The sequence below is a fragment of the Oncorhynchus masou genome, chromosome 28 (assembly GCF_036934945.1).
Source record: "Oncorhynchus masou masou isolate Uvic2021 chromosome 28, UVic_Omas_1.1, whole genome shotgun sequence".
NCBI lineage: Eukaryota > Metazoa > Chordata > Actinopteri > Salmoniformes > Salmonidae > Oncorhynchus > Oncorhynchus masou.
In genome coordinates this window covers 7,826,842-7,840,563 of record NC_088239.1, presented here as the reverse complement: position 1 = coordinate 7,840,563, position 13,722 = coordinate 7,826,842, and the positions used below count along the sequence as shown (strand labels likewise).

The following is a 13,722-nucleotide window of genomic DNA, read 5'->3' as shown; positions in this document are numbered from 1 at the left end:
CCAGGATACTTCAACTAGTAACTATCATTCCTTAACCCAGGATACATCAACTAGTAACTATCATTCCTTACCCCAGGATACTTCAACTAGTAACTATCATTCCTTACCCCAGGATACTTCAACTAGTAACTATCATTCCTTACCCCAGGATACATCAACTAGTAACTATCATTCCTTAACCCAGGATACTTCAACTAGTAACTATCATTCCTTACCCCAGGATACATCAACTAGTGACTATCATTCCTTAACCCAGGATACTTCAACTAGTAACTATCATTCCTTACCCCAGGATACATCAACTAGTAACTATCATTCCTTAACCCAGGATACTTCAACTAGTAACTATCATTCCTTACCCCAGGATACTTCAACTAGTAACTATCATTCCTTACCCCAGGATACTTCAACTAGTAACTATCATTCCTTACCCCAGGATACATCAACTAGTAACTATCATTCCTTACCCCAGGATACATCAACTAGTAACTATCATTCCTTACCCCAGGATACTTCAACTAGTAACTATCATTCCTTACCCCAGGATACTTCAACTAGTAACTATCATTCCTTACCCCAGGATACTTCAACTGGTAACTATCATTCCTTATCCCAGGATACATCAACTAGTAACTATCATTCCTTACCCCAGGATACTTCAACTAGTAACTATCATTCCTTACCCCAGGATACTTCAACTAGTAACTATCATTCCTTACCCCAGGATACTTCAACTAGTAACTATCATTCCTTACCCCAGGATACATCAACTAGTGACTATCATTCCTTACCCCAGGATACTTCAACTAGTAACTATCATTCCTTACCCCAGGATACTTCAACTAGTAACTATCATTCCTTACCCCAGGATACTTCAACTAGTAACTATCATTCCTTAACCCAGGATACTTCAACTAGTAACTATCATTCCTTAACCCAGGATACATCAACTAGTAACTATCATTCCTTACCCCAGGATACATCAACTAGTAACTATCATTCCTTACCCCAGGATACTTCAACTAGTAACTATCATTCCTTACCCCAGGATACTTCAACTAGTAACTATCATTCCTTACCCCAGGATACATCAACTAGTAACTATCATTCCTTACCCCAGGATACATCAACTAGTAACTATCATTCCTTACCCCAGGATACTTCAACTAGTAACTATCATTCCTTATCCCAGGATACTTCAACTAGTGACTATCATTCCTTACCCCAGGATACTTCAACTAGTAACTATCATTCCTTACCCCAGGATACATCAACTAGTAACTATCATTCCTTATCCCAGGATACTTCAACTAGTAACTATCATTCCTTAACCCAGGATACATCAACTAGTAACTATCATTCCTTACCCCAGGATACTTCAACTAGTAACTATCATTCCTTACCCCAGGATACATCAACTAGTAACTATCATTCCTTATCCCAGGATACTTCAACTAGTAACTATCATTCCTTACCCCAGGATACTTCAACTAGTAACTATCATTCCTTACCCCAGGATACATCAACTAGTAACTATCATTCCTTATCCCAGGATACTTCAACTAGTAACTATCATTCCTTATCCCAGGATACTTCAACTAGTAACTATCATTCCTTACCCCAGGATACTTCAACTAGTAACTATCATTCCTTACCCCAGGATACATCAACTAGTAACTATCATTCCTTATCCCAGGATACTTCAACTAGTAACTATCATTCCTTACCCCAGGATACTTCAACTAGTAACTATCATTCCTTATCCCAGGATACTTCAACTAGTAACTATCATTCCTTACCCCAGGATACTTCAACTAGTAACTATCATTCCTTACCCCAGGATACTTCAACTAGTAACTATCATTCCTTACCCCGGGATACTTCAACTAGTAACTATCATTCCTTACCCCAGGATACATCAACTAGTAACTATCATTCCTTAACCCAGGATACTTCAACTAGTAACTATCATTCCTTACCCCAGGATACATCAACTAGTAACTATCATTCCTTAACCCAGGATACTTCAACCAGTAACTATCATTCCTTAGCCCAGGAGGTCCTTACCTTTAGGAGGTTTGTTATGTACAGAGTCAACAGGATGTAGGAGGTTTGTTATGTACAGAGTCAACAGGATGTGGGAGGTTTGTTATGTACAGAGTCAACAGGATGTGGGAAGTTTGTTATGTACAGAGTCAACAGGATGTGGGAGGTTTGTTATGTACAGAGTCAACAGGATGTGGGAGGTTTGTTATGTACAGAGTCAACAGGATGTGGGATGTTTGTTATGTACAGAGTCAACAGGATGTGGGAGGTTTGTTATGTACAGAGTCAACAGGATGTGGGAAGTTTGTTATGTACAGAGTCAACAGGATGTGGGAGGTTTGTTATGTACAGAGTCAACAGGATGTGGGAAGTTTGTTATGTACAGAGTCAACAGGATGTGGGAGGTTTGTTATGTACAGAGTCAACAGGATGTGGGAGGTTTGTTATGTACAGAGTCAACAGGATGTGGGAAGTTTGTTATGTACAGAGTCAACAGGATGTGGGAGGTTTGTTATGTACAGAGTCAACAGGATGTAGGAGGTTTGTTATGTACAGAGTCAACAGGATGTAGGAGGTTTGTTATGTACAGAGTCAACAGGATGTGGGAAGTTTGTTATGTACAGAGTCAACAGGATGTAGGAGGTGTGTTATGTACATAATCAACAGGATGTAGGAGGTTTGTTATGTACAGAGTCAACAGGATGTAGGAGGTTTGTTATGTACAGAGTCAACAGGATGTAGGAGGTTTGTTATGTACAGAGTCAACAGGATGTAGGAGGTTTGTTATGTACAGAGTCAACAGGATGTAGGAGGTTTGGTATGTACAGAGTCAACAGGATTTAGGGCTCCAGAACATCTAGTTGGTCTATCTATAAAAAGGAACAGGGTGTCTCTTTGGGGTGTTTACTTGTCCCCCCTTCCCATTAGCTCTGTCCGAGTTGACAAATCACAGATGTAAAAATACTAGAAGAAAGTGATAACATGTAGGGGACTGATGTTATGACTGGCTTCCAGGCCAGATGAACTGCCATCCAGCCTTGGTGTGTGCTCCATTGCCTTTCATCCTGGGCAACAGACACTAACACAGTGGATCTGATCTGGGACCAGGCTAATACCACAGTGGATCTGATCTGGGACCAGGCTAATACCACAGTGGATCTGATCTGGGACCAGGCTAATACCACAGTAGATCTGATCTGGGACCAGGCTAATACCACAGTGGATCTGATCTGGGACCAGGCTAATACCACAGTGGATCTGATCTGGGACCAGGCTAATACCACAGTAGATCTGATCTGGGACCAGGCTAATGCCACAGTAGGTCTGATCTGGGACCAGGCTAATACCACAGTAGGTCTGATCTGGGACCAGGCTAATACCACAGTAGATCTGATCTGGGACCAGGCTAATACCACAGTGGATCTGATCTGGGACCAGGCTAATACCACAGTGGATCTGATCTGGGACCAGGCTAATGCCACAGTAGGTCTGATCTGGGACCAGGCTAATACCACAGTGGATCTGATCTGGGACCAGGCTAATACCACAGTAGGTCTGATCTGGGACCAGGCTAATACCACAGTAGATCTGATCTGGGACCAGGCTAATACCACAGTAGGTCTGATCTGGGACCAGGCTAATACCACAGTAGATCTGATCTGGGACCAGGCTAATACCACAGTAGATCGGATCTGGGACCAGGCTAATACCACAGTAGATCTGATCTGGGACCAGGCTAATACCACAGTAGATCTGATCTGGGACCAGGCTAATACCACAGTGGATCTGATCTGGGACCAGGCTAATACCACAGTAGGTCTGATCTGGGACCAGGCTAATACCACAGTAGGTCTGATCTGGGACCAGGCTAATACCACAGTAGATCTGATCTGGGACCAGGCTAATACCACAGTAGGTCTGATCTGGGACCAGGCTAATACCACAGTGGATCTGATCTGGGACCAGGCTAATGCCACAGTAGGTCTGATCTGGGACCAGGCTAATACCACAGTGGATCTGATCTGGGACCAGGCTAATGCCACAGTAGGTCTGATCTGGGACCAGGCTAATACCACAGTAGGTCTGATCTGGGACCAGGCTAATACCACAGTAGGTCTGATCTGGGACCAGGCTAATACCACAGTGGATCTGATCTGGGACCAGGCTAATGCCACAGTGGATCTGATCTGGGACCAGGCTAATACCACAGTAGATCTGATCTGGGACCAGGCTAATACCACAGTAGATCTGATCTGGGACCAGGCTAATACCACAGTAGGTCTGATCTGGGACCAGGCTAATACCACAGTAGATCTGATCTGGGACCAGGCTAATGCCACAGTAGGTCTGATCTGGGACCAGGCTAATGCCACAGTAGATCTGATCTGGGACCAGGCTAATACCACAGTAGGTCTGATCTGGGACCAGGCTAATACCACAGTAGGTCTGATCTGGGACCAGGCTAATACCACAGTAGGTCTGATCTGGGACCAGGCTAATACCACAGTAGGTCTGATCTGGGACCAGGCTAATACCACAGTAGATCTGATCTGGGACCAGGCTAATACCACAGTAGGTCTGATCTGGGACCAGGCTAATACCACAGTAGGTCTGATCTGGGACCAGGCTAATACCACAGTAGGTCTGATCTGGGACCAGGCTAATGCCTCAGTAGAACTTCAAGCCACACGTGTAGCCTGAAGATGATGATGAAACTGAACTGGATTTCTGTAGTGCTAAAAGCATTTTATATTGTAACAACAAGACTTTAATGTGATGGACAAGAGGAAATATATCTCCTGCTTGGATTAAACAGAGGAAAGAGAGCTACCTACGTAAGGGTCTGGTGGTAGCAGCTGGGGTGGTGGTGGTCAGTGGTACCGGGGTGGTGGGGAACTTCTTAGGTCTGAACTTGTAGTGGCCGATGAACCCATCTGCAGTCAAACTGAGGTCTGAGAGGAACTGGATCAGGAGCTGGTTACCTTCAGAGAATACAGGACTGAAGGGGGGGGGAAGAGAGAGAGATCACATAGGCTAATGAATACATTGTGCATAGGTTATTCAGAAAATCAGGCATTTGTAGGTTTATTATCTATCCTGTTTACCATCTATCCTGATTGCCTAGTCACTTTTACACCCACCTACATGGGAATATTACCTCAATGACCTCATACCCCTGCACATTGACTCAGTACTGGTACTCCTTGTATATAGTCTCATTACTACCTGGTACCCCTGCACATTGACTCAGTACTGGTACTCCTTGTATATAGTCTCATTACTACCTGGTACCCCTGCACATTGACTCAGTACTGGTACCCCTTGTATATAGTGTCATTACTACCTGGTACCCCTGCACATTGACTCAGTACTGGTACCCCTGCACATTGACTCAGTACTGGTACCCCTGCACATTGACTCAGTACTGGTACCCCTGCACATTGGCTCAGTACTGGTACTCCTTGTATATAGTGTCATTACTACCTGGTACCCCTGCACATTGACTCAGTACTGGTACTCCTTGTATATAGTGTCATTACTACCTGGTACCCCTGCACATTGACTCAGTACTGGTACCCCTGCACATTGGCTCAGTACTGGTACTCCTTGTATATAGTGTCATTACTACCTGGTACCCCTGCACATTGACTCAGTACGGGTACTCCTTCTATATAGTCTCGTTATTGTTATTTTATTCTCTTACTGTTTCCTTTTTATTTTTTGGGGTGGTTTTGATCTTACTTTTTAACTCTGCATTGTAGGGAAAGGGCTCGTAAGCATTTCACTGTAAAGTCTACGCCTCATGTATTTGGTGCATGTGACAAATCAAATGCGAATTGATTTGTTGATCAAGATCAAAACGATAAGCGGTAGCTACATTAGCAAGATAAATGCAGAGTATAAACAGGTGTGTGACGTACGCTGGGGGGCTATCGCCACAGTACTTCCCGATCCTCTTGGCATCGTTGACCTCTGCCCCGTTGAAAATGGCCACGTAGTCGTAGCGACAGTAGTTGTCTCTTTCCACATCGAACTTCTCAAACTTCACCTCAATGATCTGTGTTAGTGGACAGGTTACATAGAACACAGGTTACATAGAACACAGGTTACATAGAACACAGGTTACATAGAACACAGGTTATATAGAACACTGGTTACATAGAACACAGGTTACATAGAACACAGGTTATATAGAACACAGGTTACATAGAACACAGGTTACATAGAACACAGGTTATATAGAACACAGGTTATATAGAACACAGGTTACATAGAACACAGGTTATATAGAACACTGGTTACATAGAACACAGGTTACATAGAACACAGGTTACATAGAACACAGGTTATATAGAACACAGGTTATATAGAACACAGGTTATATAGAACGCATTGCTTTCAGCCCACATTCTAAAGGTGTATTACACTGTGCAGCACTAAACATGAGCAAACCACAAAGCAATGATGTGAAAACCTCAAACGATCTCAATCACTCTCAATGGTGTCATTCGTCAAGTTGAACTGTGAGTAGTAGTAGTAGTATTTGTTAGGATCCCCAATTAACTACTGCTGAGGCATCTGGTAGTAACACTCACCTGGTTCTTAGGAGCCACTATGTGCCATGAGCAGGTCACCCCAGCGGGGTAGTCCTTCTCAGGCCAGTTAGGGGTTTTAATTGACCCGAACGGTTTATCCAGATGACCTCCACAGTACTGGTCCCCTGATGGGTGCAAAGTCAAACCACAATGTTTAGTTATCGTCCCTGGCAGATAGTACTGCTCCACATGCTGTTCCTTTAAAGAACTACTGAACATCGTTCCTTATTGTGCAAAATATCTCTTCCTCTTTAACGTCAAAGGACGGAATGTTGTGCATGAAATAATTCTATAATGAGACCTAGAATGTTCTAATCAGTAGGCTAACTCTCATCTCATGCTTCCGTTGTGATTTACGAGTAACTAAAAAAGACAGTTGTCTGTCTCTATGCCTTGGTCCCCTGCTGGAATGAGTTGTTAACAGGAAGTCTACACGCTAGGCAAGCCATCACACATCGGAGAGAGAACACGTCAGTCTACCACGCATGCTGCTTTGGACTGGCAAGAGATCTGTGGATCTTTAAGAAAAACACTGTGGGATCTCCTGTAACATGCAGTTTATTGACGAACAGTGTTTCCACTACAGCTGAGCTCCCATACTCATGGCTGGCAGACGACGGCGAGTGCAATTTGTCTGAGTAACTAAAATAGACATTGAACCAATGGGAGAGGGCTGTGTGGTGTTTTTCAGTTTTAACCACTCCCAGGAACGGGGAGACAGACAGAGCAACCACAGTCCATCTGCTCCAGCATCAGGTGTGTGAAGAACACCAGTCTATCTAAACTGACAGACCCAGAGACATTCTAGCTGTCAGCCTCTGAAGAGGTACAGAGACAAGAGAGAAGGTATACAACCAACCATTAAAATTCCACAAACTAATTCCGGGAGACGTCACCTGGTGAGAAGAGGACAGGACGGCGCTGACCCGTCTGCCTCTAGAACACTCCGTCCGGGAAAAAACAAGCCGTGACAAATTCCTCGTCCTACTGTGAACTGTGTCGAGACGTTCCTGTTTTTCATTCACCTCGTCCTACTGTGAACTGTGTCGACACGTTCCTGTTTTTCATTCACCTTGTCCTACTGTGAACTGTGTTCATGTTTTTCATTCACCTCGTCCTACTGTGAACTGTGTCGAGACGTTCCTGTTTTTCATTCACCTCGTCCTACTGTGAACTGTGTTCCTGTGTTTCATTTACCTCGTCCTACTGTGAACTGTGTCGAGACGTTCCTGTGTTTCATTTACCTCGTCCTACTGTGAACTGTGTCGAGACGTTCCTGTGTTTCATTCGCCTCGTCCTACTGTGAACTGTGTCGAGACGTTCCTGTGTTTCATTCGCCTCGTCCTACTGTGAACTGTGTCGAGACGTTCCTGTGTATCATTTACCTCGTCCTACTGTGAACTGTGTCGAGACGTTCCTGTTTTTCATTCACCTCGTCCTACTGTGAACTGTGTCGAGACGTTCCTGTTTTTCATTCGCCTCGTCCTACTGTGAACTGTGTTCCTGTGTTTCATTCACCTCGTCCTACTGTGAACTGTGTCGAGACGTTCCTGTGTTTCATTCGCCTCGTCCTACTGTGAACTATGTCGAGACGTTCCTGTGTTTCATTTACCTCGTCCTACTGTGAACTGTGTTCCTGTTTTTCATTCGCCTCGTCCTACTGTGAACTGTGTCGAGACGTTCCTGTTTTTCATTCGCCTCGTCCTACTGTGAACTGTGTCGAGACGTTCCTGTGTTTCATTCGCCTCGTCCTACTGTGAACTGTGTCGAGACGTTCCTGTGTTTCATTCGCCTCGTCCTACTGTGAACTGTGTCGAGACGTTCCTGTGTTTCATTCGCCTCGTCCTACTGTGAACTGTGTCGAGACGTTCCTGTTTTTCATTCGCCTCGTCCTACTGTGAACTGTGTCGAGACGTTCCTGTGTTTCATTCGCCTCGTCCTACTGTGAACTGTGTTCCTGTTTTTCATTCGCCTCGTCCTACTGTGAACTGTGTCGAGACGTTCCTGTGTTTCATTCGCCTCGTCCTACTGTGAACTGTGTTCATGTTTTTCATTCGCCTCGTCCTACTGTGAACTGTGTTCCTGTGTTTCATTCGCCTCGTCCTACTGTGAACTGTAGCTGAAGCTTTACGTCAATAGGCCTCGTCTTAAACTACATAAGAAGTCTGAACTTTATCTTTCCAAGTTCCGCTGTTCCTTCCACTGCTGTTGTACGACCTGCTATCCGTTGGGAGTGATTTATCAAGCTACAACTGCCTTTTCTCAGATGTAAACAATTCCCCTCTCATATATCTCCATCTGGGTATTGTATCATTACTAGGGGCAGCTAGAGGAGGTTAAGAGGCACGTTAATTAGCTTGTTAAAATGTGACCTTTGGCCCTAAACACACAAACACTCACTGACATCGGATGTCTTTACGATGTGTCACGATGTGTCACGATGTGTCAGAGAAGAGTCATGGCTAGGACTCGGCGTCTAAGGCTCCGCTGAACATGCTTGGGTAGAGGCTGGATACAGATGACTACAGTGTTGCCTACACACTACACCGAGGGCTACAACAGCTTAGAGATGGCACAGCCCCTCTTCAACCCACACAGTGGTTCCTGGCCCGGGGGTAGCCTAGACAACCGGTGAGAATCTCAAATCTCAAGTTTAAATAGGATCCCCTATAGCATCCTAGATCTGTCTCCTGCCATGGTGCGCTTGAGTAAGACACGTAAAACCCTTAAAAACGAGGATAGTATTATTCTATTCTTCGTCTATATTCTATTCTGCTTACCTCTCTCGTGCGGCTCGGCAGCCGAGTATACCGCCAGGAAGCCACTCCCTGCCGTGTTGGCATCAGACACCATCTGAATTAGCATCTTGTTGCCGGTGGAGACCAAGGCGCCTGGCCTGAAGGTCCCACAGAAGCGGCCCAGCCTCTGGCCACTCGCATGGCCGCTGTACACATCTACGTAGTCATAGCGACACAGGTTGTCACTCTCCAGGTCAATGAAGCGGAAGGACAGGACCACCACTTTACCCTCAGGGACCTGAGACAACATACAATCACATACAGTATACAGTACAATCTATACAATCGCATACAGTATACAATATAATCTATACAATCACATACAGTATACAGTACAATCTATACAGTATAATCTATACAATCACATACAGTATAATCTATTCAATATACAGTACAATCTATACAATCACATACAGTATACAGTACAATCTATACAATCACTTACAGTATACAGTACAATCCATACAATCACATACAATATACAGTACAATCTATTCAATCACATACAGTATACTGTACAATCTATTCAATCACATACAGTATACAGTACAATCACATACAGTACAATCTATACAATCACATACAGTATACAGTACAATCCATTCAATATATTCAATATACAGTACAATCTATACAATCACATACAATATACAGTACAATCTATTCAATCACATACAGTATAATCTATACAATCACATACAGTATACAGTACAATCTATACAATCACATACAGTATACAGTACAATCCATACAATCTATTCAATATACAGTACAATCACATACAATATACAGTACAATCTATTCAATCACATACAGTATACAGTACAAGCTATTCAATCACATACAGTACAATCCATACAATCACATACAGTATACAGTACAATCCATTCAATATATTCAATATACAGTACAATCCATACAGTATACAGTACAATCTATACAATCACATACAGTATACAGTACAATCCATACAATCACATACAGTATACAGTACAATCTATTCAATCACATACAGTATACAGTACAATCCATACAATCACATACAGTATACAGTACAATTCATACAATCACAAACAGTATACAGTACAATCTATACAATCACATACAGTACAATCCATACAATCACATACAGTATACAGTACAATCTATTCAATCACATACAGTATACAGTACAATCCATACAATCACATACAGTATACAGTACAATCTATTCAATCACATACAGTATACAGTATAATCTATTCAATCACATACAGTATACAGTACAATCTATACAATCCCATACAGTATACAGTACAATCTATTCAATCACATAGGGGGCCTATCTGACAACTCAATATAATATATAATATATAATACTCTTCCCCTTTTAAATACACCAAACTGCAATCAACAGTCAAATCATTCAAAGTCTAAATCTAGCAAGGATACACATGTTATTAACAAGTACGAAACATGCAGTTTTCTTTAATTACAGGACTTTGCTGTTGTTGGTGATTATTTCCTTGATTTACCATTCATTCCAGCCATGTGACCAGACTGCATGTTGAAAATACCAAGCAGGCAGCTCAAAGTGCCTGGGGGGGTGCTGTAGCCACTAGCCAAATACCAGACTACCAATTACACAGTTAAGATTTGTGGATTGGTATACCATTGAAGTGTATTACAAGAATCATTGAATCATTTTAGTTCGCTGATATTGCTTCTCTTTCTGTCTGACATGGCACTGGTAAAGTAATCAGTAGCTAATTAGGAACACACTAAGTTGATAACTGTTAAACAAGAATCATGTATTTACAGTAGGCTACAAGTATGTTTGGCTCACCGTGATTCTCCAAACACATTTGGTATTTGGGGGATACACCCCTGGATAACCCAGGCTCCCAACGACCCCAGAATCCTCCGTTATATTGCCTCCGCATGTAAACGTTGGTCTGGAAACATGAGAAAAAATATTTGTGACAACTTCTCATTCTAATACAAATGTCTACCAGGGAATCTTTGAAAGGAGAAAAAAACTTAGGCGTAAAGGTGTTGTTGGTGTTTATTATGGGATTTTCTCGGCAATGCGCCTGTGTGCGTCCTTATGCCTACAGCGCACACTGCAGAGTCCTCCAAAATAATAACTCACGGGTGGTGATGATGATAAATGATGATGATGATTGATGCGGTTCCTTCAGCATTGTGCTGTAGACTAACGTATCAACTCGTGATAAGGCTTTGTACAGTAGGCTAGTGCTACACAGTTGTATTTCCTGACCAATAGCATAACACAGAGCCCCAAAAAACTAGAGATTGTTAGATTAAAGTGAAGGGAAAAGGTAACCTACCTCCGTCGTGACCCCAGTAGAGACTGCGCGCAGACCTCTGTCAAAGACAGGACACCCCAAGCGCAAAAAATACTGCATATTCTCCACATTGTCGGGTCAACGGACCAGGCACCAGTTCGCCTGTTTTCGCTCCGTGGCATGAATGACATTCAGTGGCTCGAGCGGTGGGGAAAAGTACCCAGGGAAGTTCGTGGAGGGAGTTTCGCAGGCTGCAAGCTGGAACACAGACTGAATATAGCATTTGTTCTGGTGGTAGGAGGGAGCAATCGGCAGGCAGCTGCCTTTTTCCAAAACCTGGGATCAAAGACACACTGGAAGTATTGGGGTGGGAGGAGTATGGGGGAATGGTGACTCTTGCTATAGTTGAGTACCACACCTGGCATAATAACTTACCTTCGATAGAATAATGTGAATATCCCGAGTGAAAGATTTGTCCAGGGAACAGAGTTCCACATGAACAAAATGTATGCACTTTGAAAATAGACTGTTTCTGTGTGGTCTTCAGAATTACATGCGTTTAAAAAAAGTGAATAATGAATACATCAATGCAAAATATGCCAAAAAACTAAAATAGTCTATAAGTCTATTTAAAAATATATATTTTTAGATAAAACTATTACAGTATGGATATATGGTGCACCTGGGAAGAATTCAGACCCTATCACTTTTTACACATTTTGTTATGTTAGAGCCTTATTTGAAAGTGGATTAAATGTTTTTTCCCCTCATCAATTTGACAAAGTAAAACAAGTTTTTAGAAAATGTTGCTAATTTATTAAAATGAAAAACTGGAATATCACATTTACCCAAGTATTCAGACCCTTAACCCAGTATTTTGTTGAAAACCTTTGGCAACGATTACAGCCTCAAGTCTTCTTGGGTATGATGCTACATGCTTGGCACTCCTGTATTTGGCTAGTTTCTCCCATTTTTCTCTGCAGATCCTCTCAAGCTCTGTCAGGTTGGATGGGGAGTGTCGTTGCACAGCTATTTTCAGGTCTCTCCAGAGATGTTTATTCGGTTTCAAGCCCTGTCTCTGGTTGGGCCACTCAAGGACATTCAAAGACTTGTCCTGAAGCCACTCCTGCGTTGTCTTGGCTGTGTGCTTAGGATCGTTGTCCTGTTGAAAGGTGAACCTTGACCCCAATCTGAGGTCCTGAGCGCTCTGGAGCAGGTTATTACTTTGCTCCATTCATTTTTCCCTCGATCCTGACTAGTCTCCCAGTCCCTCCCCACAGCATGATGCTGCCACCAGTATGTAAACTCCAAGCGGGCTGTCATGTGCCTTTACTGAGGGGAGTGGCTTCCGTCTGTCCACTCTACCATAGAGGCCTGATTGGTGGAGTGCTGCAGAGATGGTTGTCCTTCTGCTAGGTTCTCCCATCTCCACAGAGGAACTCTGGAGCTCTGTCATAGTGACCATTGGGTTATTGGTCACCTCCCTGACAAACGCCCTTCTCCTCCAATTGCTCAGTTTGGCTAGGCGGCCAGCTCGAGGAAGAGTCTTGGTGGTTCCAAACTTCTTCCATTTAAGAATGCCGGAGGCCACTGTGTTCTTGAGAACCTTCAATGCTGCAGACATTTTTTGGTACCCTTCCCCAGGAGCTAGCAGCTCTACGGACAATTCCTTCGACCTCATGGCTTGGTTTTTGCTCTGACAGGCACTGTCAACTGTGGAAACTTATATAGACAGGTGTGTGCCTTTCCAAATCATGTCCAGTCAATTGCATTTTCAACAGGTGGACACGAATCAAGTTGTAGAAACATCTCAAGGATGATCAATTGAATCAGGATGTACCTGAGCTCCATTTTGAGTCTCATAGCACAGGGTCTGAATACTTGTGTAAATAAGGTATTTCTGTTTTATAATTTTAATACATTTGCGCAAAAAAAATTCTAACCTGTTTTTGAATTGTGATTATGGGGTGTGTGTAGATTGATGAAGATGTTTTA

General features: G+C 43.1%; 1 protein-coding gene across 1 annotated transcript in view; it reads right to left on the bottom strand.

The window, feature by feature from the left end:
- Positions 1–12,013, bottom strand: part of LOC135518500 (procollagen C-endopeptidase enhancer 2-like) — a 35,071-nt gene extending 23,058 nt beyond the window's left edge. The window contains exons 1-6 of the mRNA XM_064943673.1: positions 11,770–12,013; positions 11,265–11,373; positions 9,422–9,677; positions 6,642–6,766; positions 5,967–6,103; positions 4,881–5,044 (exon numbers count right to left, since the gene is read on the bottom strand). Coding sequence (XP_064799745.1) covers positions 4,881–5,044; positions 5,967–6,103; positions 6,642–6,766; positions 9,422–9,677; positions 11,265–11,373; positions 11,770–11,918 — 940 coding nt within the window. The 5' untranslated portion in view covers positions 11,919–12,013. The remainder of the gene's footprint in view (positions 1–4,880; positions 5,045–5,966; positions 6,104–6,641; positions 6,767–9,421; positions 9,678–11,264; positions 11,374–11,769) is intronic.
- Positions 12,014–13,722: the final 1,709 nt, after the last annotated feature.